General features: G+C 41.3%; 1 protein-coding gene across 2 annotated transcripts in view; it reads right to left on the reverse strand.

The window, feature by feature from the left end:
* The window catches only part of MSRA (methionine sulfoxide reductase A), a 379,843-nt gene extending 356,166 nt beyond the window's left edge, over window positions 1–23,677 (reverse strand). Inside the window, exon 1 of one of the 2 annotated variants that reach the window (XM_018051850.1) lies at window positions 23,220–23,677. In XM_018051850.1, coding sequence (XP_017907339.1) covers window positions 23,220–23,355 — 136 coding nt within the window. In that variant the 5' untranslated portion in view covers window positions 23,356–23,677. The remainder of the gene's footprint in view (window positions 1–23,219) is intronic. The other variant, XM_005683538.3, reaches the window with a different exon arrangement.

Consider the following 25,578-nt stretch of genomic DNA (forward strand, 5'->3'; position numbering starts at 1 on the left):
AAGACTTCTCTCCCATAAATATGAAACACAGATTACAATGTAACAGCTAAGGGCTCAGATCTCCTCTAACAACTATTTGGAAAGTCAGCCACTGGGTTCACACAAGCAGTCATAATCAAATTTCTAAAGATGGATAGCTCATGCTGCTGGAAGATAAGTTAAAAAGTGAGCACCCATTTATTGAGATTCCATTAATTTCACTATGTATTGACCTGCACCATACTAAAAGGATTTTATTGAACAGACAACTTCCAAACTTAATACTACACAGAATATTAGCTCAATCATTCTTTCATTCACTTAACTAATAATTACTATGTAACATAAACACACATAGGCATAGAATTATACAAATAAGTAAACTACTTATACAAATTTATATATTACTCGATACAAATAATTAAATAAGCCATCACTAAAAATGCAGTTATAGAGAAATAAGTACATATATTAAAGCAAAATTGTTTTTATAAAGTTAAATAATGATAAGACAACAAGATAAGACATCTTCAGAGAATAAGACTGTACATTCAATGAATGTTAAAGAAAATATGCTAAATGTTCTAAGAGACAAGGATCAAATGGGTTGGAGTGTAAGGGAAGACATCGCTGAGGATGGAGGTGGTAAACGATCAAAGGAAGTTAGGTGAAGAGGAAAAAAAAAGAGACATATTTTTGGTCAAAGCATGTTCTGGAGAGAGTGGATCAAGCAAGTTTAAACAAAATGTATCTGCAGAGATGCAGGACGTAATATCTCTACAATTAATAATCTATAAGCACAAACCCACGATGGTTTACCTTTCAGTGATCCAAGGAATATATTCATTTATTTCCTAACTTAAGGGCCATCATTTATCCCGGTCCTCATTTTCAACCAAAGCAACACACCTGCCAAAATTCTAAAACCCCTTAGAAAAACAAAACACAACAGATATGTATCTATGGTGCAAAGAGTCACTGAGTTTAGAGCACCACACACCACTGGGCCCTTTCAGGTCAGTTCAGTGGCTCAGTCATGTCTGACTCTTTGCGACCCCCTGGACCCCAGCATGCCAGTATTCTCTGTTCATCACCAACTGCCGGAGCTTGCCCAAACTCATGTCCCTTAGTCAGTGATGCCATCCAACCATCTCATCCTCTGCTGTCCCCTTCTCCTCCTGCCTTCAATCTTTCCCAGCATCAGGGTCTTTTCCAATGAGTCAGCTCTTCTCATCAGGTGGCCAAAGTATTGGAGCTTCAGCATCAGTCCTTCCAATGAATATTCAGAACTGATTTCCTTTAGGATTGACTGGTTTGATCTCCTTGCAGTCCCAAGGACTCTCAAGAGTCTGGACCCTTTAAAGATCACTAAAATCATGAGTCATCCCATCATGTAAACAATCTGAAACACAGCAGTGCAGATGATGTACAGTAAGAGTCCAGGAATTTGGGCAGGAAACCAGGGCCAGTGTAATGCAAGTAATTTGTTCAGGTGGATGGTCAAGGTAAGAAGGTAACAGTAGTTACTGGGCCAAGAACTCCCCAAAATACTACCGCAGATATTAACAGAAATACAGACATGTTTACAGTAGAGAAGGCCTTGGGAACTCAGCCAGATCTTCACACATCCATACCCTCTTTCAAGGTGGGAACTGCCAACAACTCAGGGTCTAAGTCTTGGACAACTGACGATGCGGGGTGATTAAGAGTTTGTAACCATCTCACAATATCAAGAAATAGAAGGAATTCTGATGGGGAAAGGAAAAAAAAAAGGTGACCCAAAATGAAGACTGTGAACTACAGTAGCAGTCAGAAAACCTTTTCTATGAAAGGCTAGATAATAAATATTTCAGGCTTTGTGGGTCACAAGATCCCTGTCCAACTCTCACATCCATACATGACTACTGGAAAAACCATAGCTTCGACTGCCAGACGGATCTTTGTCGGCAAAGTAAAGCCTCTGCTTTCTCATATGCTGTCTAGGTTTGTCATAGCTTTTCTTCCAAGGACCCTGGAGAAGGAAATGGAAACACACTCCAGTATTATTGCCCGGAAAATCCCATGGACAGAGGAGCCTGGCAGGCTACAGCCCATGGGCTCACAAAGAGTTGGACATGACTGAGCAACTTCACTTTTCTTCCAAGGAGCAAGCATCTTTTTAATTTCATGACTGCAGTCACTATCTGCAGTGATTTTGGAGCCCAAGAAAATAGTGTCTCACTATTTCCACTGTTTCCCCATGTATTTGTCATGAAGTGAAGGGACCAGATGCCATGATCTTCGTTTTTTGAATGTTGAGCTTTAAGCCAACTTTTTCACTCTCCTCTTTCACTTTCATCAAGAGGCTCTTCAGTCCCTCTTTGATTTCTGCCGTAAGCGTGATGCCATCTGTATATCTGAGGTTATTGATATTTCTCCCAGCAATCTTGATTCCAGCTTGTGCTTCATCCAGTCTAGCATTTCGCATGATATACTTGGCATAAAAGTCAGGATGACAACATACCAGCCTCGACGTACTCCTTTCCCAATTTGGAACCAGTCCATTGTTCCATGTCCAGCTCTAACTTGACCTGTATACAGATTTCTCAGGAGGCAGGTAAGGTGGTCTGGAATTCTCATCTCTTTAAGAATTTTCCACAGTTTGTTGTGATCCACACAGTCAAATGGCACCCACTCCAGTACTCTTGCCTGGAAAATCCCATGGATGGAGGAGACTGGTAGGCTGCAGTCCATGGGGTCGCTAAGAGTCGGGCACAACTGAAGTGATTTAGCACACAGTCAAAGGCTTTGGCATATCCATTGAAGCAGAAGTAGATGGTTTTCTGGAACACTCTTGCTTTTCCTCTGATCCAACAGATGTTGGCAATTTTATCTCTGGTTCCTCTGCCTTTTCTAAATCCAGCTTGAACATCTGGAAGTTCTTGGTTCACATACTGTTGAAGTCTCACTGGGAGAATTTTGAGCATTACTTTGCTAGCCTGTGTGATGAGTGCAACTGTGCGGTAGTTTGAACATTCTTTGGCATTGCCTTTCTTTGGGATTGGAATGAAAACTGATTGATGCTTTTGAACTGTGGTGTTGGAGAAGGCTCTTGAGAGTCCCTTAGACCGCAAGGAAATCAAACCAGTCAATTCTAAAGGAAATCAGTCCTGAATATTCATTGGAAGGACTGATGCTGAAGCTGAAACTCCAATACTTTGGCCACCTAATGCAAAAAAACTGACTCATTGGAAAAGACCCTGATGCTGGGAAAGACTGACGGCAGAAGGAGAAGGGGATGACAGAGGATGAGATGGTTAGATGGCATCACCAACTCAATGGACATGACTTTGAGCAAGCTCTGAGAGTTGTGTGATGGACAGGGAAGCCTGGTGTGCTGCAGTCCATGGAATCGCAGAGTCAGACACGACTGAGTGATTGAACTGAACTGTACAGATCCCTGTCACAAGTCTCAGTTCTGGTGTTGTACTATCAAAACAGACAGAGATAGTAGCCAAACCAATAAGCATACCCGTGTTCCAATCAAACTTTATTTACAAAAACAGGTGGTAGAAGACGCATTCATGATAAAAGTCTCAGCAAGTTAGGAATAAAGTGGGATTACGTCACCTCTATAAAGAAGATCTGCAAAAACTCTACAGCTACCATCGCACTTAACAACGAAAGACTGAATGCTTTTCCTCTAATGTTTGGAACATGGTATTTCAACAAATGGTTCTTCAGCAACTGGATATCCATAGGGCAAAAAAAGAGAGAAGAACCTCAAACTAAATCTCAAACTTTAAACAAAAATTAACTCAAAATGGATCACAGACTCAAATGTAAAATGTAAAACTACCAAACTTTTACCAAAAAAAAAAAAGAGGAGAGAATTTCTGAGATAAAGGTTAGGCAGAGTTCTTAGGCTTAACACAAAAAGCATAATCCATAAAAGGAAGAAATGATAAATTGGAACTCATCAAAATTGAAAAAATTTACCTGCAAAGCCTCTACTAAGAGGATTAAAAAAAAAAAAAACAAGGCACAGGATAGGAGAGAATATTTGCAAGCCATAGAGAACTGATATTTAGAATATACATAAGAACTTACAAAAATGAGCAGTATAAAGGCATATAATCCAAATAGAAATGTCTAACATTTAACCAAATATATTTCACTGAAGAGGATATAAGCGAATGGCATGAAAGCACATGAGAAGGTGTTTACCATCCTTAGCCATGAGGGAAGTAAAAATTTAAACCAATGAGACATCACTACACACCTATCAGAATGGCTGAAATAAAACTAATGGGGACTTCTCTGCCAGTCCAGTGGCTAACACTCTGCACTTCCAATGCAAGAAGCACAGGTTCAGTCCCTGTTCAGGAAACTAAGATCCCATAAGCTGTACAGTGCAGTCAAAAAAAAACAAAAAGTGATAACATCAAATGCTGGTGAGGATGCAGAGACTGAAGCAGTCAGACACTGCTGGTGGGAATGCGAAATGGTACAAGCACTCTGGAAAATACTCCAGCACTTTCTTATAAAACTAAACATGGGACTGCTCTATGATCCAGCAATTGAACTCATGGGCCCTGATCCCAAGAGGAAAAAAAAAAAAACTATGTTCACTTAAACACTGTACACATTCTGACGGCTGACCAGTTTCAGACACAGATATAAAGAATAGACTTTTGGACTCTGTGAGAAGGCAAAGGTGGGATGATTTGAGAGAATAACAATGAAACATGTATATTACCATATGTGAAACAGATAACTAGTCCAAGTTCGATGCATGAAACAGAGCTCTCAAAGCCAGAGGGATGGGATGGGGAGGGAGTGTGGGAGGGGGGTTCGGGACAGGAGGACACACATACAGCCGTGGCTGACTGATGTCAGTGTATGGTAAAAACCACCATGATATTGTAAAGTAATTAACCTACAATTTAAATAAATAAATTTTTAAAAACTGTACACAAATGGTCATAACAGATATATTTATAATAGTCAAAAACTGGAAATACTCCATATGCCTTTCAGTGGGTAAATAGTTACACAAACTGTGGTACATTCATACCATAGCATGGGATACTATTCCACAATAAAAGGGAACAAAGTGTTGACTCTGACACATGCAGCAAGTTTGCTGAATCTCCAGGGAATTACATAAACTGAAAAAAGCCAACCTTAAAAGTTCCATGCTGTATGATTCCATTTATATAACACTCGTGATTTGATAAAATTAGAAATGGAGATGAATGGTTGCCAAGTATTAGGGACGGGGGTGTGAGGGAGGAGGTGGGGGTGAGTGCCGCCTTCTATAGGTGCCCTGTAACAGGGCGACTCAGGGGATCCTCACGACAGAACTGTTCTGGATATTGACTCTGTCACTGTCAACAACCTAATTGTGCACAACAGATTTCCAAGACGCAACCTTTGGGGAAACTGGGGAGAAGAAAAATACAGAATCTCTCTGTATTATTGTTTTACAACTGTGTGTGAATCTATAATTATCTCAAAATAAAAAGTTTAATTTAAAAAAAAAACAGACCACAGTACAGGACAAATATGACCCACAGACCATATTCTGCCAACCCCTAGTTTATAGTAAAGGTACTGAAACTGTGTAGTCCAATTCATTACACATAACCAAGTTATAACTCTAGATGTAAACTGACCTGTAAGTTCCCAGAATAAATAATTCCATAACCTGGTTGCCAAGCTGCATCCAGAAACCAATCCAAACAGTACCAGCAAGCATCCACGATCCACAGGATGTTTATACTTCGTGGACAGAGGGCAAGCCTCTGCACACCTGCACCCCTGACTTTCCCTCGTATGCATCATCAGAGAACCTACATTCTGTCCATTTTATATTCTGACCCAAAGCCCTTATTTAGGTTGGCTTCGAGGCACTGCGTAACCTGGCACCAACTTTATCTCCTTTGACTAGATTTACCAGGAGGGTATTCATAAGTGCTTACAGTATGTGCACAACAGACCGTGATTAATAAACGTATCTATAGCACTGCTGGAGCCAAACACGTAATAACTGATCAAGAGTTCAACTTTGCTTATTTCAATAAACTGTAGTTTACCACGGGCTACATACATACAGTCCATCCTAAAGGAGATCAGTCCTGGGTGTTCACTGGAAAGACTGATACTAAAGCTGAAACTCCAATACTTCGGCCACCTCACGCGAAGAGTTGACTCACTGGAAAAGACTCTGATGCTGGGAGGGATTGGGGGCAGGAGGAGAAGGGGACGACAGAGGATGAGATGGCTGGATGGCATCGCTGACTCGATGGACGTGAGTCTGGTGATGGACAGGGAGGCCTGGTGTGCTTTGCGATGGGGTCGCAGAGTCGGACACGACTGAACAACTGAACTGAACTGAACATACATACAGAGGGCTATTATGCAACCATTTACAACACCATATTGAATTTCAGCAAACTGGAAATGAGGGGAACTTCCTCAACTTGATAAAGAACATGTACAAAAAAAACCTAAGCTAACACGATAACTAATGGTGAGAAACCAGATGCTTTACCACTAAGATCAGGAACAAGGCAAGGATGCCACAGGGCCACAAGGAGCTGGACACAACTGCAGCGACTTAGCGCACATACACACGTCCCCTCTCACCACCACTGCCCAACATCATACTGGAAGTTCTAGCTAATGCAATAAGAAAAGGAAATAAAAGGTATACAGATGGGGAGAAGAAATTAAGATGTCTTTGTTTTGCAGATGACATGACTGTCTGAATCCCAATGAATCAACAAAAACAAAAAGATTACAGGATATCATTTTACTAAAGCAAAATGTTTTCTTATATGCCAATAATAAACAATTGGAATTTGAAATTTTAAAAAATACCTTCTACATTAGCACTAAAAAAGTTAAATACTGAGGTATACATCTAATAAAATATGTACAAGATCTATATGGGGAAAACTATAAAATTCTGATGAAAGAAATCAAAGAATATCTAAATAAATGCAGAGATATTTCATGCACATGGATAGGAAGACTCGTTACTATCAAGATGTAAATTCTTCCCAACTTGATCCATAGATTCAACACTATCAAAATCCCAATAAGTTATTTCATCAGTCAGTCAGTTCAGTCACTCAGTCATGTCTGACTCTGCAACACCATGGACTGCAGCAAGCCAGGCTTCCCTGTCCATCACCAACTCCCAGAGCCTACTCAAACTCAGGCCATCGTGTCAGTGATGCCATCCAACCATCTCATCCTCTGTCGTCCCCTTCTCCTCCCACCTTCAATCTTTCCCAGCATCAGAGTCTTTTCAAATGAGTCAGTTCTTGTCATCAGGTGGCCAAAGAAAGTACTGGAGCTTTAGCTTCAGCATCAGTCCTTCCAATGAATATTCAGGACTGATTTCCTTTAGGATGCACTGGTTGGATCTCCTTGCAGTCCAAGGGACTCTCAAGAGTCTTCTCCAACACCACAGTTCAAAAGCATCAATTCTTCAGTGCTCAGCTTTCTTTATAGTCCAACTCTCATGTCCATACATGACTACTGGAAAAACCATAGCTTTGACTAGAGAGACCTTTGTTGGCAAAGTAATGTCTCTGCTTTCTAATATGCTATCTAGATTGGTCATCTGGAGAAGGAAATGGCAACCCACTCTGGTGTTCTTGCCTGGAGAATTCCATGGACAGAGGAGCCTGCTGGGCTACAGTCAAAGGGGTCATAGAGAGTCAGACCCAACTGAGCTACTGAACAACAACAAGGTTGGTCACAGCTTTTCTTCCAAGGACCAAGTGTCTTTTATTTCATGGCTGCAGTCACCATCTGCAGTGATTTTGGAGCAAAAAAATAAAGTCTCTCACTGTTTTCCATGGTTTCCCCATCTATTCGCCAGTAAGTGACGGGATCAAATGCCTTGACCTTAGTTTCCTGAATGTTGAGTTTTAAGCCAACTTTTTCACTCTCCTCTTTTCACTTTCATCAAGGGGCACTTTATTTTGTGGATATGGACAAAATGATTCTAAATTTCATATGGAGAGGGAGAAGAGCCAGAGCTGACAATATGATATGGAAGAAGAACAAAGACAGAGGGCTGATGCCACCCAACTTCAAGACTTACCATAAAATACCATAATCAAGACAGTGTGGTATTGGTGAAAGAATAGACAAATGGCTCAGCAGAATAGAATAAAGAGCCCAGAAATAGACACACACAAATACAGTCAACTGATGTTTGAAAAGGGAAGAAAGCCAATGCAATGGAACGAATATAGTCTTTCAAAATGGTGCTTAACAACCGGACATTCACAAGAAAAAAAAATTTTTAATCTAGACCTAGATATTACATCTTTGACAAACGTTAACTCAAAATTTAAAAGGCAAGCCTATAAAGCTTCTAGAAAGTACCTGTGACTTCAGATTTGGCAATGATTTTTGAGACACTAAGTATGATCTGTGAAAGAAAAAATTGATAAGTTGGGCTTCATTAAAATTAAAAATGTCTGCTCTGCAAAAGATATTGTCAAGAGTATAAGAAGACAGGCCACAATCCAGGAGGAAATATTTGCAAAATACATATCTGATAAAGAACTGCTATCCAAAGTATAAGAAGAATGCTTAAAAATTCAACAATAAGAAAATCTTGAAACTGAATTTAAAAATGGACAAAGGACATAAACGGACATTTCATCAAAGAAGGTATACAGATGGTAAATAAGCATGTGAAAAGATGTCCATCATATGTCATTTGGTTCAGTTCAGTCGCTCAGTCATGTCCGACTCTTTGAGACCCATGAATCGCAGCACACCAGGCCTCCCTGTCCATCACCAACTCCCGGAGTTCACTCAGACTCACGTCCATCGAGTCAGCGATGCCATCCAGCCATCTCATCTTCTGTCGCCCCCTTTTCCTCCTGCCCCCAATCACTCCCAGCATCCGAGTCTTTTCCAATGAGTCAACTCTTCGCATGAGGCGGCCAAATTAGGGAACTGCAAATCAAAACAACAATGAAATACCACTTCATACCTTTAGAATGGCTAAAATCTAAAACACTGACTAAACCAAATACTGACAAGGATGTGAATCAACAGGAACCTCATTCACTGCTGATGAGAATGTGAAACGGTACAATCAACTTGGAACACAGCTTGGCAGTTTCTTACAAAACTAAGCATATTCTTACAGTACTAAGATCTACCCACTGTGCTCCACGGTATTTATCCCAAAGAAGCTGAAAACTTACATTCACACAACAACTTTCATAAGAATGTTTACCGTAATGTATTCATAACTGTCAGAACCTGGAAGCAACCAAGATGCTCTTCAGTGGGTGACTGGATAAACAAACTGTGATAAATCCATACAATGGAATATTATTCAGCACTAAGAAGAAATGAGCTATCCAGATACAGAGACGGAGAATGCAATGGCACCCCACTCCAGCACTCTTGCCTGGAAAATCCCGTGGACAGAAGAGCCTGGTAGGCTGCAGTCCATGGGGTCGCTAAGAGTCGGACACGACTGAGCGACTTCCCTTTCACTTTTCACTTTCATGCATTGGAGAAGAAAATGGCAACCCACTCCAGTGTTCTTGCCTGGAGAATCCCAAGGACAGGGGAGCCTGGTGGGCTGCCGTCTATGGGGTCGCACAGAGTCAGACACAACTGAAGTGACTTAGCAGCAGCAGATACAGAGAAACCCTAAATGCTTCTAAGTGAAAGAAGTCAATCTGAAAAGGCTGCATACTGTATGATTCCAACTAAATGATATTTTCAAAAAGGCAAAATTTTGGAGACAGTAAAAAGGTCAGTGGTTGCCAGCAGTGCATCAGGGAGGAACTGAAGAGCAGGTGGAAGACAGAGATTTTTAGGGCAGTGAAACTATCCTGTATGATACAATGGTAGATACCTGTCATTTTGTAAAACCCACAGCATGTACAAACACAAAGAATGAACTCTAATATAAAGTATGGACTTCAGATAATAATGATGTATTGCTATGACGTGTCTATTAGAACATGTACCACAGTAAAGCAAAAATAGTAATAAGAGCGGAAATTGGGTGGAGGGACAGGTGTATATGGGAACTCGTGCTTTTCACTCGATTTTTCTATAAACCTAAAGCTTCTCCAAAAAATTAAATCTATTAATATTGCTAAAATGAATTATGTTAAGATATACCCGCTGACTTGGAAATGTTTCCATCATGCACTATTAAGTGAGAAAAGTGAGATGCAGAGAATGCAAACTGATCCACTTCTATAAAACAGCAACAATAAATGATGTGAGTGTTTAGGTAGGACTTTATAGATGTGAAGAAAGGCACTGAAGACTGCCCCCTTGGTTCTGGACAGTGGTTACTTGGAAAGTTGAGAGATGAGGATAAAACTGACTTGCTGCTGTTGTTCCATCACTCAGTTGAAGAGTCTTCTTCAACACCACCATTCAAAAGCATCAATTCTTCAGCTCTCAGCCTCCTTTATTGCCCTACTCTCATATCCGTAAACGACGACTAGAAAAATCATAGCTTTGACTAGACATACCTTTGTTGGCAAAGTAATCTCTGCTTTTTCATATGCTGTCTAAGTTTGTCCTAGCTTTTCTTCCAAGGAGCATGTGCCTGTTTAATTTCATGGCTGCAGTCACCATCTGCAGCGACTTTGGAGCCCAAGAAAATAAAAATGATTAAAAACTTCCAAACTTTGAGCAAAAATATGGATTAAAATTTAAGGTTTAATAAAGGCCCTGAAGCAAAGAGAAGCCATCTCGGCACAGGCTGGGCAGAACAGTGAGAAGGGCCAATGTTCAGACTCCCTGGGAAGAAAACTCAGACTGAGAGCAAAGACACCTTGGTTCCTTTCTAAGAGAGCAAACACTAGAGAATCCTCATTTTTAAAATTATATCAATTTCGTTTGTCAACCACCCTGTAAGTTGCAAAGCAAACATATACAGAAAAAGAAGCCTAGGCTTCCGGTCTTTAATCATAGTCTCGTTTTTCTGAGAAAAATAATGGTTAGGTTTCTATTGAACTGAAACAGCTAAAGCTTAAGCTCAAGCTCCATCATATTCACAGAAACCCCTTGGTTCATATTTTGCCCCTGGAAATTCCTATGTAAATTTATATAGCTTCTTCCTGTGTGTTTACCACCCCCCCAAAATACTGCAGCAAAAGGCTATATTATCTCACTCATCCGACCCCTAATTTTCACCAGAAAATAATTATTCCCTTTTACTCTACTTATCAAAATAAATACACAGAGCTTCTTAGGATGAGCATAATCCTCAAGAAGAGAAAAAAAAATTTTTTTTTTAAATTTCTGAAAATAAAGTTATCTGCAAAGGGCCTCCTCCAGCCTCTTTTATTTGCAGAGGCAGTTGGGTGCAGTCTCCTCTGGGGGGCGGAGGGGGGGGGCGGTTTCCTGGCAACCTGCCTCCAGTTGTCAGGGAGAGGAGCTGGTGAGCAGGGCTGTTATCTGGCGAGGTGCAGCCTAGGTTGGGGGGGGGCGGATGGAGCGGACAGCTCCATGCAGCTGCTTCGTGCCAGTGCACACAGCTTGTTGTGCGAGGAATGCTAAGTGGTGGGCCAGGAACCCCAGGGACCAGCAGGACTTGCTACATTGGGCTTCCTGCTGGATGACGTCGCTCTTCATGAATTGGTTCTTAGGAAGAGATAAGGAAATGGAGATTTGCAGCCATGCAGTGTTTTCTCCGGGGCTCTATTTGCAAGCTGGCTGCTCCATTCGGCCAGCCCTAACGTGGTTTCCTTTTCATCTGCTAACTACGGTACATTCGGGATTTTTTTTTCCTTGAGGTTTCATTTGCTCCAGCTGGAAAGCTCTGAATTCCGTTGCAGTATTTCATTTTCATGGCTCTCGCCTTCTGGGTAAAATCTGTTAAAATATCAAATTTTCTTCAGCTGGCCAAAGAATAATTTTGGGCCTCCTGGGAACAATGCTTTTTAATTTTTCACATTGTGTTTGACCTAAGCAAACTATAAATTGCCTAAGAGTAAACTACAAGTTTAAAAAAAATTAAAGGCAAAATATGAAAAAGTTCCAGAGGAAAATTCAACACTGATGTTATTACCTTACCATGATAACATTTTCAAAAGAATTCATTTTATATTCACGCTCTGGGAAGACAGTCAGTGTTTCTGAATTTTATTCTTCATTTTTGAAAAACATAATGATAATATATTCATCAAAACACATTGCAATCCTGCATTTCTTCCAGTTTCACTACTACCAGTCTTTGCTGTATTATAATGCAAATTTAACACACTTATTCAGCAAGCTAGTGGGTCAGAAATATACCCTGCTGAGAAACTTTGTAGATATGCGCACGTGAAATGTTACAAAAGTCCTACAGAAATGTAAGGGACCATCTTTTTCTCTGTCAAGGACAATAAATAGCTTTATTCTTTTATAAGAGACCTAGCTTACAGAAGAGGTCCCAGCTGGTTCAAAGGGTATGGCAGTCTCTGGTCAAGGCAAAACCAAGCATTTGGTGGTTTTTAAAAACAAACAAACAAAAAATAAGCCCCAAATAGAGTCACTTATGCTAAGCCTCATGGCTTCCCAGGTGGCTCAGTGGTAAAGAATCCACCTGCCAATGCAAGAAATGCGGGAGATGTGGATTTGATCCCTGGGTCGGGAATGGCAATTCACTCCAGTCTTTTTGCCTAGGAAATCCCACGGACAGAGGAGCCTGGCAGACTACAGTCCGTGCGGTCCCGAACAGTTGAACACAACTCAGCTACTGAGCACATGCTAAGCCCCATGACACCAAATAAAGATTTACCTTGGCTATCTCTGGTTTGGGCTATCCCAAATAAGGGAGAGGAATGGTTTAAGAACCAGTCAATCAGGAATCTCCTGATGGGCACCAGCTGGGTCATCTATGTGGTAGATTCTGCCATGCCCGGGAGGAAAGTAACCTTACTATAACCACCCTGCCTAGCACAACTTGTTTCCGCTCCCTTCTGGCTCTAAGAATCTTCCACTTTGTACAGCTGCTCAGAGCTCCTTTCTATCAGCGAGATTGGATGCAGCCCAATTCAAATGAATTTTTGCTCAAATAAACTCTTAAAAGTTTAAAGTTTTAATATAAGTTTATGCTAACAGCATCATGCTCAAAGTAGTCAAATGTCTTGCCAAATGGGAAGAACATTCCGACAGGACTCCCAGAGAGGAAGTTACCAGAAGACTAAGCGGCCTGGTCCTTGCAATCCCTGAGCTCCGGTCATGTAACCAGGCGAGAAGTTTAGGAAACACAAGGGAGAAAAGTGGCAATCTCTGAGCTCCAAAGACATTGAAGGAACTCAACTCCACCAGCCTTAAGGAGACACACTGGAATAAAAGTGTCAAACGGCCTCAAAGCTCTAGCTCCACGTCCAACTCTAAGAGCAATCGATGCTGAAACAGTCCCCCAAAAGCAGCATGGAAGGGGCAGAAATGAGAGTAGCCTTGAAAGGCCCAGGAAGGTTGAAATGGGCTATGACAAAGAAAGCCAACTTCCCGGGGGAAGTTACTAAGAGCAGGAGTCAGGCTCAGGGGCAGAAGCAGAGATGAAGAACACTGAGATTAGCAGCAAGTTAAAGGAGGCTTCTAACCCCAGGATGAACAGTCATTGCCAGATCACACAGAGTTATCTTTGTTTTCTTAGAAGTGACAGAAAGAAATCTGAGGTTTAAACAGATGCCTGATAGTGGTGCTCAAGACAGACTGCTGCTGCTAAGTCGCGTCAGTCGTGTCCGACTCTGTGCCACCCCATAGACGGCAGCCCACCAGGCTCCCCCATCCCTGGGATTCTCCAGGCAAGAACACTGGAGTGGGTTGCCATTTCCTTCTCCAGTGCATGAAGTGAAACGTGAAAGTGAAGTCACTCAGTCGTGTCCGACTTCGCGACCCCATGGACTGCAGCCCACCAGGCTCCTCCGTCCATGGGATTCTCCAGGCAAGAACACTGGAGTGGGGTGCCGTTTCCTTCTCCAGTGCATGAAAGTGAAACATGAAAGTGAAGTCACTCAGTCGTGTCCGACTTCGCGACCCCATGGACTGCAGCCCACCAGGCTCCCCCGTCCCTGGGATTTTCCAGGCAAGAGTACTAGAGTGGGGTGCCGTTGCCTTCTCCACATGACAGACTGAGAAGACTTAAAGCAGTAACCAAGCATGATGGTTGGTTTCCTCTGCCAAGCTGACTGGGTTAAAGGATGCTCAGGCAGCTGGTTAAACGTTATTTCTGTGTACGTTGTGAAGGTACTTCCAGAAGAGATTAACATTTGAATTATACACTGAGTAAAGAAGATGATCCCACCAACATGGTGCAGGGAGGTGGAGGGGGGCGGGTGTGTGTCTCATCCAGTCCCACCAGACTGAAACACAAAGGTGCAAGGTGAATGAATTCACTCTCCTTGTCTGATCTGGAACATCCATCTCCTTCGGCCCTCAGATGCTCCTGGTTGTCGGGCTTTCGGATTCAGACTGGAACCATTGGCTCCCCTGGATCTCAGCTTTCAGGGTTGGGCTGAATTACATCACCAGCTTACAGACAGCAGATCTTGAACTCCTCAGCCTCCATTATCATGTGATCCAATCCCTCCTAATAAATCTCTTTACACATATACACACACACACACACACACACACCATACATACACACACACTACACACACACTCACCACACCCACACACACACCACACACACACACCCCACACACACACCCCACACACCCACACACACACCACACCCATACACATATACAATTGGTTCTATTTCTCTGGAAAACCCTGACTAATACAGAAGGCAAGGAACAATCAAGATTTGTTGGAGGAGGGCCAGTTTAAATACAGAGGCAAGGATTGAACATGCATGTGGCTAAGGTTTGGGGGACTTGAGCGCATAGGAGTAACGTCACCGACAGAAATGGGGAAATTAAAATATGCATCCAATGTTTTGAAGGGAAAATGGTCTGGTTTTAGAACTGAGTTTGGGGTTATGACAGGATATACAATCCTCTAGGCCTTCCCTGGTGGCTCAGCCAGTAAAGAACCCACCTACAATGTGGGAGACCTGGTTTCAATCCCTGGGTCGGGAAGATCCCCTGGAGGAGGGCATGGCAACCCACTCCAGTGTTCTTGCCTGGAGAATCCCCATGGACAGAGGAGCCTGGCGGGCTACAGTGCACAGGGTCACAAAGAGTAGGACATAAATGAGTACAAGAATCTGGAAATGGGAGGCAGATGAGTTTATGGGAGAAATTAAATTCAAGCAGGGCAAGTTTTGAAGAACAGGATAAAGCTATGTGGAAAACACAATATTTCACCCAAGCAAGCATTAGCAAACATTTAACAAAGATGACTGAATGAGAAGGTTAGAGTGTGGACCCCACTTGGACATTTCCAGAGGCAAAACACTGAACCACATGCTAACCAGAAGATGGGGTCCCCCCAACCTTTCTGGCACCAGGGTGCAGTTTCATGGAAGACAATTTTTCCACAGATGGGGCGGGGGGGGGTGGTTCTGCGTGAGTCAAGAACATTACATTGATTGTGCACTTAATTTCTATTATTATTACATCAGCTCCACCTCAGATCATCAGACACTAGGTCCAGGAGGTTGGGGACCCCTGTTCTAGGGGGGGCACAGTAAGAAGAAAAGCTGGGGAGGTGAGGGTCAGATTATGGGAGCTCTGTAATCCCCTTATCCCAGGGACTTCAGAGAAGTACTGCAGATTCTGAAAGAGAGGGGAAAATAAAGAGCTTTAGACGGGATGCAGAGAGGATAGATAATAGTTCTGGGTCCTACAATTTAGAAATTAATCGTACACTGGGGAAAATTTTTTCTAAAAGGAAAATTGTTTTCTATCATTTTCTTCTAAAAAGTCTACGTACATCACTCAAAATAAAAGAAATACACATAATGCCTTCTACATAATAGTGGAAGAAATCTGTCCCCAAAGATCTTTTCTTTGTATAAATGATGCCACCACAATTGACACTTCAATAAAAATGAATATTTATGAAATGTAAAATGATTTGGATTAACTTATTCCAATTTCACCCTCTAAATTTAGATTTTTAAATCACGCCAAAATGTGGATTTTGATTACAAAAGCAAGTTGGGGCAGGAAAAAAAGAACTTGACATGAAAAAGAGAGCAAAATTTAAAAAGAAGGAAAAAAAACAGAACTTGAAATAGGGATGACAAAAGATGATAAAAAGGTGGTCAATTAGACTAAAAATATCAGAAGGAGATCAACTGCAAAGTGGAGTTGTTTAATTAAGCAATGCAGTCAGGTTTACAAGAATCAAAAGTTTTTTTTAAAAGCACGGAGTCAGGTCTCCTGGCTGTGTCCCCCTCCACCACCAGCTCACGGCATAGGCCTTTCCGTGGCCATTACTTTCTGAGCTATCCTTCCAAAGCGTCAAAGTTTCTATCATTATTTTCCTCCCTGTTCACACAAAAGTTAATATATAACACTGTTCTGACCTTGCACTTTCCACCTAACACCGTACCTTGGCAATCTCTCTATATCTATTCACATAGATATTCCATGTTCTTTTTTACAGCTGCATTTTCCATTGTGAGGAGGAACCATAATTTATTTAACTAGCCCCTATTGATGGGCATTTGGGTTGTTTCCAATCGTCGATGACTGCAAAGCAAGCTGCAGTGAATAACCTGGTACAGTCATCATTTGGCACGAATGCGAGTATATCTGTAGGATAAATTCCCAGAAATTACATTCCTGGGTCAAAGGGTATATGCATTTAAGTTTTAGGTAGATGTTGCCAAATTGCCTTCCATAAGAGTTGGACCAATTTACATTCTTGCCGGCAAAGGAGGAGGGTGTCTTTTTCCTTAAGGATTACCAACAAACTGTATCATGAGAGTTCTGGGTTTTTGCCAGTCTGAAAAATGAAAAATGGTACTTACACTCTCCTCATTATGAAAGAAGTTGAGCATCTTTTTATCTGTTTGAGAGCAAATTATACTTCCTTTTCTGTGAACTGCTCATAACCTCTATTTTTCCTAGTGGATGTTGTTTTCTTATTATCTTCTAGAAGTTTCCTACATTAGGGAGATTAGCCCTTCACCTATCATATGAATTACAAGTATTTATCCCAGTTTGTCTTTTGAATTTGCTTACAGTAATTTTTGCCTGCGGAAGATTTTTATTCTGTCGTAATCTAATTTATCCATCTTTTTTGTCTTCTGATTTTCAAGTTGTGCTTAGAAAGGCTTTGCTTTCTAAAAGAATTCTCCCTTGCTCATTCTTAAATTATTTCATTCTTTACATTTAGCTAAATGAAAAAACAGTACCTGTAGTACTGTTAAGATCACAAACTCTAGAGGCAAACTGTCTACATTCATATCCCAGATCCACCACTTATTAGCCATGTGACCTTGCATAAGTCACTTAAAACTCTGTAGGCTTCAGTTTCCACTCCAACAAGTGAGGGTAAAACAGCTAACACCTCCTCGGGTCATGGTGAAGATTAACTGCATTAGTCAGACATGACTTAGCAACTAAACAAATGTAAATCAATTACTACAGTGTCTGGCATATAGTTAAGCACTCAATATGCATGAGCTATTATCAACATATATCTTTTGGAACTTATCCTGGTTTAAGAATGTGCAGTATAGATCCAACTTTGGAGGGTTTTCTGGTTTTGTTTTTTCCATATGGCTACACAGTTGTACCATACCATTTATTGAATATTTCATCTTTTCCTCACTGATTTAAGATGTCACCTGTATCATATCCTATATTTTCACACATATTTAAGAATTTCTGATCTTTCTATTCTGTATATTGACTTATCTGTTCATGGACAGTCCCATGTTGTTTAAATTATTAAGCTTTGCTTTTACTATCTGTAAGAGCCAACCGTTCCTCTTTGTTCTTATTTTACAGTTACCGTAACTATTCCTGTTTATTGTTCCAAATGAATTTTTTAAATGAATGCACCCATTTCTAGAACAAAATAAAAATATCATTTGTATTTTTCTTCAAATCATGTTACCTTTATAAATTGACTTTAGGGACAACTGATACACGTTTCCTGCTCAGTCTTTGAATTCAATAACCTGGTATGTTCTTTCATTTGTTCAAGTTTTCTTTCTGTGCTCCTCTGAGTGTTTTCTTCACAAAGACTGGACATATTTCTTGCCAAGTTTGTTCTTAAATTTTAATTGTTTTGGTTGCTATTACCAAGGGGGTGTTTTTTTCCATTATATTTGCCAACAGGTTGTTTAGAGTAAAGCTATTGGTTTCCATCTAGTAAGTATATAAATTGATACCTTATTAAACTCTCTTGGATTTTCCAGTTATATAATCTTATCATCTGCAAGTGGCATTAGTTTCACCTCTTTTTTCCAATCTGTACATCACTAATTGCCTTATCTGACTGCATTGACTAGCACCTACAACACAATGTGAATAATAAACAATCGTCCAAAGCAGGCCAAGTCATGACTCGATACAACATAGGCAGCCCTGGAAAAACTGAGCAGTAAAGAAACTTGAAGGGTTGACTCTTACCTTGTTGCGGAGTAGTAATCTACCAGGCCACAGTTCATAAAAGGATGGAGATTTTTTAAGAACACAAAAAAGAAGATTAAAGCCAAGATGATGACCCTTAAGAACAAAAGAATTTAGTACAGTGTACACCTGCCACTAGGCAAAGCAAGCATTAACCACCTCCACATTCTTCTTTGATTGGGACTTAAATGGAAATCTCTAATATCTCTTCACTAAGCATGATGTTGGCAGATATGTTTTATCACATTAAGAAGTAGCCATCTCTGAATGATACCAAGAATGGTTGTTAAATGTGGCCAAATAACTTCACAGCATCTAGGGAAATAGTTATATCATTTTTCTCCCTAGACCAACTAAATGATGAATCATGTTAATAAGGGCTTCCCAGGTGGCATGGTGGTAAAGAATCCACCTGCCAACGAAGGACAGGCAAGAAATATGGGTTCAATCCCTGGGTGGGGAATATCCCTTGGAGTAGGAAATGGCAAGCCACTCCAGGATTCTTGCCTGGAAAATTCCACGGACAGAGGAGCCTTGCAGGCTATAGTCCACGGGGTCACAAAGAGTCCAATATGACTGAGCCACGCAAAACGAACTATATTAATAAATTTCCTAATACTGACAAATCCTTGCATTCTAAGACTAAATCCCATTGCTAGATTCTGCTTACTAATATTTATTTAGCAGTTTTGTATCTATATTCATAAGTGAGAGTGGTTTGTTTTCTTTTTAGTGCAGTATTTATCAGGTCTGGTTTCAATATTACACTTGTTTCATAAAAAGAATTTGACAATCCTTTCAGTTTAAATATACTATTGGAATTATACCTGAACTATGTAGACGTCACCTGTAAAACTGCCTGGACAGAATGCTTTGAGAGGAGGCGATCTCTGACAACTTTATTTCTTCTAGAAAAATCAATCTGTTAAGATCGTCTCTTTCTGGGGTCAGTTTAGGTCCATTATATTTTCCTAAAAGTTATCTATTTCATCCAGGTTTTCAAATTTATTCTCAAAGAATTGAGTAAACAGTCTCTTATGATTCTTCAACTTTCCTATTTCTATTATTCCCTCTTTCAGTTCTTATTTCATGTATTTGTACTTTATTCCTTTTCTCCTTTATTAGATAGCTAATAGTCACAGTACAATTGTTTTTGCAAAGAGCCACCTTTGAACAATTACTCACATGGTTCTGTTTTTCTGCTTATACTTATAGTTCTTAGAAGAGCAAACCTTTAGCCAGTGTTCTACACCTCTTCCTCTCCCCAAAGATACATCCCAGTAATAAATACAGCAAACACTACCTACGGACATACAGGCAAGAAAGCAAAGATTAAACAGGAGTTGCCAACATGCTCTTGGATGATATACCCAAATCCCAAACACCTGATCAAAAAATAGATTAGCTTTATTTCCAATACGGCTGGAGAAAAATGAGCCATATAAATAAAAAGCTGGGCTTTCACAATAATTAATTCACTAAAAATATTATCAGTTCCTCTTTTTCTGTCGATTGCTTTTCTATATTTAAATTTTTTATTGAAATATAGTTGAATTACAAAGTTGTATAAGTTTCAGATGTATAGCAAAGTGATTCAGATATATATATTCAAATACAGATACGTACATTCTCCGATTCTTTTTCATTATAGGCAGCTATTATAAGCTATTTAGAATAGTTTCCTGTGCTATACCTTAGGTCCTTGTTGGTTACTTATCTTACTTACAGTAGTGTGTATATTTTAATCCTAAACTCCTAATTTATCCCTCCCCTGAGGATCAGTTCTAACTATAATAAACTTAGATTTTAATAACACAGGAGGCACTCTGAGGTTTTAATTATAAGCTTTCTGCCTCCTGCCTATCTCTAGCAATTAACTGACCACCAATTCAGTCCAGCAAGCATGAATTCCCCTTTTCCCCCAGTCCCAAAGTTCTCTGAATATTGCTCTGTAGCCAGGTACTGAAACAAAGAGATCACCACTACATAAAAAGACCAGCAAGTTCCTGTGCACCCTGCCAGTCAGTGGTGTCCAGAGCCTACCACCGATCTAAACAGAGTGTGCTTCAAATGAGGCAGTTTAGGCCAGGTTTAGTTCTAACCAGCCACCCAAAGTAGGCCTATTCATGTTTTGATCCACTTTAGGTAGCCTGGGAGAAATTAAAGAAGTCTGAAGGATTGAATCTCACCTTCTTGCAAAGTAGAAATCTATTACTAGGCTGTAGTTTATGAAAGGGTGAACATTTCTGGAAGAATACCCAAAAAAGGTAGGGTTTAAAGCTAAGATGATAACCCTTCACCCCAAACGTATTTGGTAATAGTGCACACCTGATACTAGGCTGAGCCAAACCACTGAGCCAAAGACACTAAACAGATAGGTTTTGTTTTCTAAAATCAAAAGGTGATGCTTTTGCCACAGAATTTTTCAGAGTAGGGGCGCGAACAACAACAGATATAGACAGAGGTAATATAGAGAGGTGAAGAGCTGTTAAACAGATTGGAGGTTAGGGCAGAGATGAATTTAACTTCCAAAGCAATAATACTAAGTCTGTAAGCTTCAATCTCAAGCCACTGAAAACACACCTGAGAAGTAACACTACCCATTTCTGAGCCCAGTGAGAACCTTTGACAACCTGTCAAGGCAGCAGTCCCAGGGTAGAGACAGGAAAGCCACTACCTAAAATTTAAGTACGGGGCGGGGGATGGTTACAATAGCTGAACACAAAGGACGTGCATTGTAGGCTTAGCCCTACACACACACACACACAAAAAATTGGTTTACTGGTCCAGCAATAGCAATGTATGCATGGCTATATAAAAAGGCAGAAGAGTCAGGCCTTGAGGTTTTGCAGTTAGAATTAGTAGATGGATAGAGAAATGTCACGCTAGTTATCTTTTACCAAAAGTGTCATCTATATACTAAACAACTGATTGGGAAGACTTTGGTTAAGATAAAGGAGAACTAAATTCAGGACAATTTTAATCTTCAACCAGTTTGGGGATCTGATCCGGCTTGTTTGTTTTTTGATGCCTGGGAGGACATACCAAAGACACGTGTATAAAAATGAAGCTTCATACAAGTTGGGGAAGTTCAGCATTGAGAAGCATTGCCTTTAAATATCCATTTATGAATCCTAGTTTGTTAAAGGAGAACTCACATTCAAGATAAATAAAGTTTAGATAATAGGGTTATACAGTTTAGAAATAATCTGGAATAATCTGGATTTTATTTATTTTTTTTTTTTTTGGAAACTCATTCTCTGAATTTTAGTCTAAAATAAGCTTTTTAAGGCCCTTGATGAGTTGGGAATGAAGTGATGGGGGACACAGGATATAAAGCTGCTTATGTAGGTGAATGAGAAACAGGTCACACAGCGTCAGTTCCCAAACTACCTCAAACACAAAGACCTCTACCTTGTCCATTCTCATAATGAGTAGGGTGTATGATAGACAGAACGATCTTCTCCTATGTATACTCAACAAATCTTTAGGGAAAAGAAAAATGGAAGAATCCCTAAGAAATTGTAAAAGTATAATTGATCTTGGCATCGAACCATATGGGAAAGATTTATCACCACTTAACCCTCCAACAGCTCTAAGACAGCAGTTTTCAAATACTGAGTGTATTAGTATCGCTGGAAGGGCTTGTTTAAAAGATAAAACTTTGAGAAGCAATGCACCAAGGTAATCCTTCCCAAAGCATGATCCTCACGTTGGTGGCAGGAGGAAAAGGGGACAACAGAGGACGATATGGCTGCATGGCATCACTGATTCAAGGAACTAGGAGTCTGAGCAAGCTCCAGAATATGGTGAAGGACAAGGAAGCCCGGCATACTGCAGTTCATGCGGTCACAGTCAGATACGACTGAGTGACTCAACAACCGGTTGGTGGACTTGTGCTGTCTGCGGCCTTCTACAGTGCTGAGAAATTTAGAGTGAAGCTTTCAAAACTTTTAGAGCAGTTTCCAGAACTTCGTATTTCTTCCTTCATTTTATTCACTTTATTTCGTTTTCCTAGCATCTCACTGTTATTACATTTTATGTATTCTATTAGAGTCGCGCCAAAAGTATTGGTATGCGATTGGGAAATTATTTTTAAGTTTGGCAAGTACAGCTCTTCTGCATGACTGATACACAAGAGCAGAATCGGGAGCACGGGGCCAGGGTAAGCTCCTGCCAAGTCGGGGAAATCGGGCAGTTCTGGAGGATAAGGGCAGCGTGAGGCTAACTCCTGCAACCAGAACATTGGCGTGAGAAACAATTTCAAAACCTCAGTATACACAGCGTTCTGTATCATTCCATGGCTCCCGTGAAAACACAAACCCGCACCACCTCTGCAAGTGGCCCGAATCCCAGCCGCCGAAGCAGAAAAGAAAGAAAGTGGATGCACACCCGTGAGAAAGGGCGGAAATCAGGTCAGCGATTTTCCCGCCCGAAGTTTGAAGCCGCCGAGGGGTATTTACAGTCTAGGTGGGCCGTATCAACGTACTAGATCCCTTCGGTGTGTTTTCCGTTGTTCTAGTGGATGAAAACCTAAACAAAGAAAGAGGATCGATCCCTCGTCCCCTCCACTGCCAGCGCCCTCCGCGCCTGCGCAGACCCCCAGCTGCCGACCCTGCCGAGGCCGGCCCCCGGCTCCCTTCCGGCGGCCGGAGGATGCGCGTGCGCAGAGGCGAGGACCGCGCCCGCGGTGCGTGGTCGCGTCCTTACCCGCTACGACGATGGGCTCCTTCCGGCCCGGCAAGGCCTCCTGGGGGCTGACGATCTTGGAGGCGGAGTCACCCATTCTCGGGATGGGGAAGAGCCTGTGAAAGAGCTGGCGGGCCGTCCTGGTGGCCGAGAGCATGGAAGGGCCGTTGGCCAAGGGGCCGCCGGGCGGTCGGGAGCGGAGGCGCCGCTGCGGAGGGTGCGGCTGGCGCGGCGCGGCGGGAGCTGCGTGCTCTGGACGAGGGGCCGGCGGGCGGGTCAGCGACGACACGTGCGCCGCGGTTGTGCCGCTGCCGCCGCCCCGGAACCGAGGTTATTACTTCAGCCTCGGGCCGGGATGGCCAAGACAGAGGGCGTGTTCTCGGCCCGAGCAGGGCCTGTGCAGGGAGGCACCTGCGAGTTCTTGCTCCCCTTCTGTATAAAGTTCCCGGGCGGAGAACGAGTGGCCTAATGGCAGTGCAGTACAAAGTACGTGAAGCGGCAGAGGCCAAAATAATAATAAAATAATCCGCTGCTTTGACTTTTAAAGTCACTACGGTTTTCACAGCCTCCTTACCAATTGCTGGGTATGCCCAAAAAGCTGTACGACGACCTGACTTTCAAACTAGCATCTATGTCTGTTTCCCCTGGAGCCAATATGATGGTAAATAATCCAAGAGATGGATTATTTATCGAAAGTGAAAACTAACCACAATTTTCAAAAAGAATAGGGAAGATAATTTAATGTTTTGTATATATATACATATATCCACACACATATAAATAATATATTATCATAATAATGTATTTCCCCGATTTTACAAGGGGGGAAGAAAAGAGTGAGATACTAATACTTCGTTAACGCAGTTCAGGTGAATTTAAGGGTGCTGTTGGATCGTTCTTGCCTTTCAAATCATGGGGCATAACATTTGTTCTGTGACAAATTTTCGAACCAAAAAATAAGGTGGGTGGAGGCAGATGGGTGACTTGGGAGTTCCATATGTGAAATTTTGGTTTTCCGCAAATGTTATGCCAAAATGGGCAGATAGTCTCATGAAGAAAGGAACTTCAGATTAGCACCCACAGAAATGAGAAGGCTTTGACCCAACCTTCCACATAGGTTCAGTTTCCTTGTTTTCTTCATGTGGTCTGTAACATGAGGATAGGAGGATTAGCGCTCCTGTGTTGTATGTAGGATATGGCCTGACAGGAAATAGTAAAATTTAAAGTGTTTATTTTGTAATACGGATTCTGTCTGGGCAATGTGCCCCGGTTTTTACTTCTTATTTATTTGGTTTTGCTATGAGATTACAGGAAGTAGTTTCTGTAGGCCTTTCCTGAAAACTCTCCAAGGTGTCCATTCTAGGTGGTAAGATCGTTCTTCTGTCAAAGGAAATAGTCTGTTTTGCATTTTGATACATCCTGATTTGCTTTTTCTGTTTTTTGTAGTTAATTGTATAAAATTAAGAACTGAAGAATTTTTCATGTCAAGGAGAAGTACTTAACATTGTGTTAAGCAAGAAAGCACAGCAAAGCTACAGCATGTCTGTGTGTAGTATGTAGTATCAGTTCAGTTCAGTCACTCAGTCATGTCAGACTCTTTGCCACCCCATGAATTGCAGCACGCCAGGCTTCCCTGTCCATCACCAACTCTCGGAGTTCACTCAGACTTATGTCCATCAAGTTGGTGATGCCATCCAGCCATCTCATCCTCTGTCGCCCCCTTCTCCTCCTGCCTCCAATCCCTCCCACCATCAGAGTCTTTTCCAATGAGTCAACTCTTCGCATGAGGTGGCCAAAGTATTGGAGTTTCGGCTTTAGCATCAGTCCTTCCAATAAGCACCCAGGACTGATCTCCTTCAGAATGGACTGGTTGGATCTCCTTGCAGTCCAAGGGACTCTCAAGAGTCTTCTCCAACACCACAGTTCAAACACATCAATTCTTCAACATTCTAATAAATGCATACACCTCTCCTTAGGCACCCACTGAAGAAAGGCTAGAAAAAATTAAAACGATGTTTGTGGCTGTGTTGTTGATCATGGTAATGGCTGACTAGTTTTATCTTGCTTTAAACTTCTGGTTTGAAATAGTTACATTTTTACAGTGTTCTCAGATGTTCCAATAGCTGTGTTACTTTTATTATTATTTTAAAAAATAAACCTTTTAAAAGAAAAAAATACCTTATTTCATAAAACAAGAGTTTCTTACCTCATTTACCAGAATAGATGAGAGAAAAGTTGAATTGAGATTGGTTTGTTGAATGACTGTTGTTGCCTTCAATGATGCCATTTTCATTATTAGAGTTTCCTTTTTCTTCAAACTGCTCCTAATCCCTTCTGAGCTTCTCCACACCGAGAGGCTCTTTTTGTCCATATTCCCCAT

This window comes from Capra hircus, chromosome 8 (assembly GCF_001704415.2).
Source record: "Capra hircus breed San Clemente chromosome 8, ASM170441v1, whole genome shotgun sequence".
Taxonomy (NCBI): Eukaryota; Metazoa; Chordata; class Mammalia; order Artiodactyla; family Bovidae; genus Capra; species Capra hircus.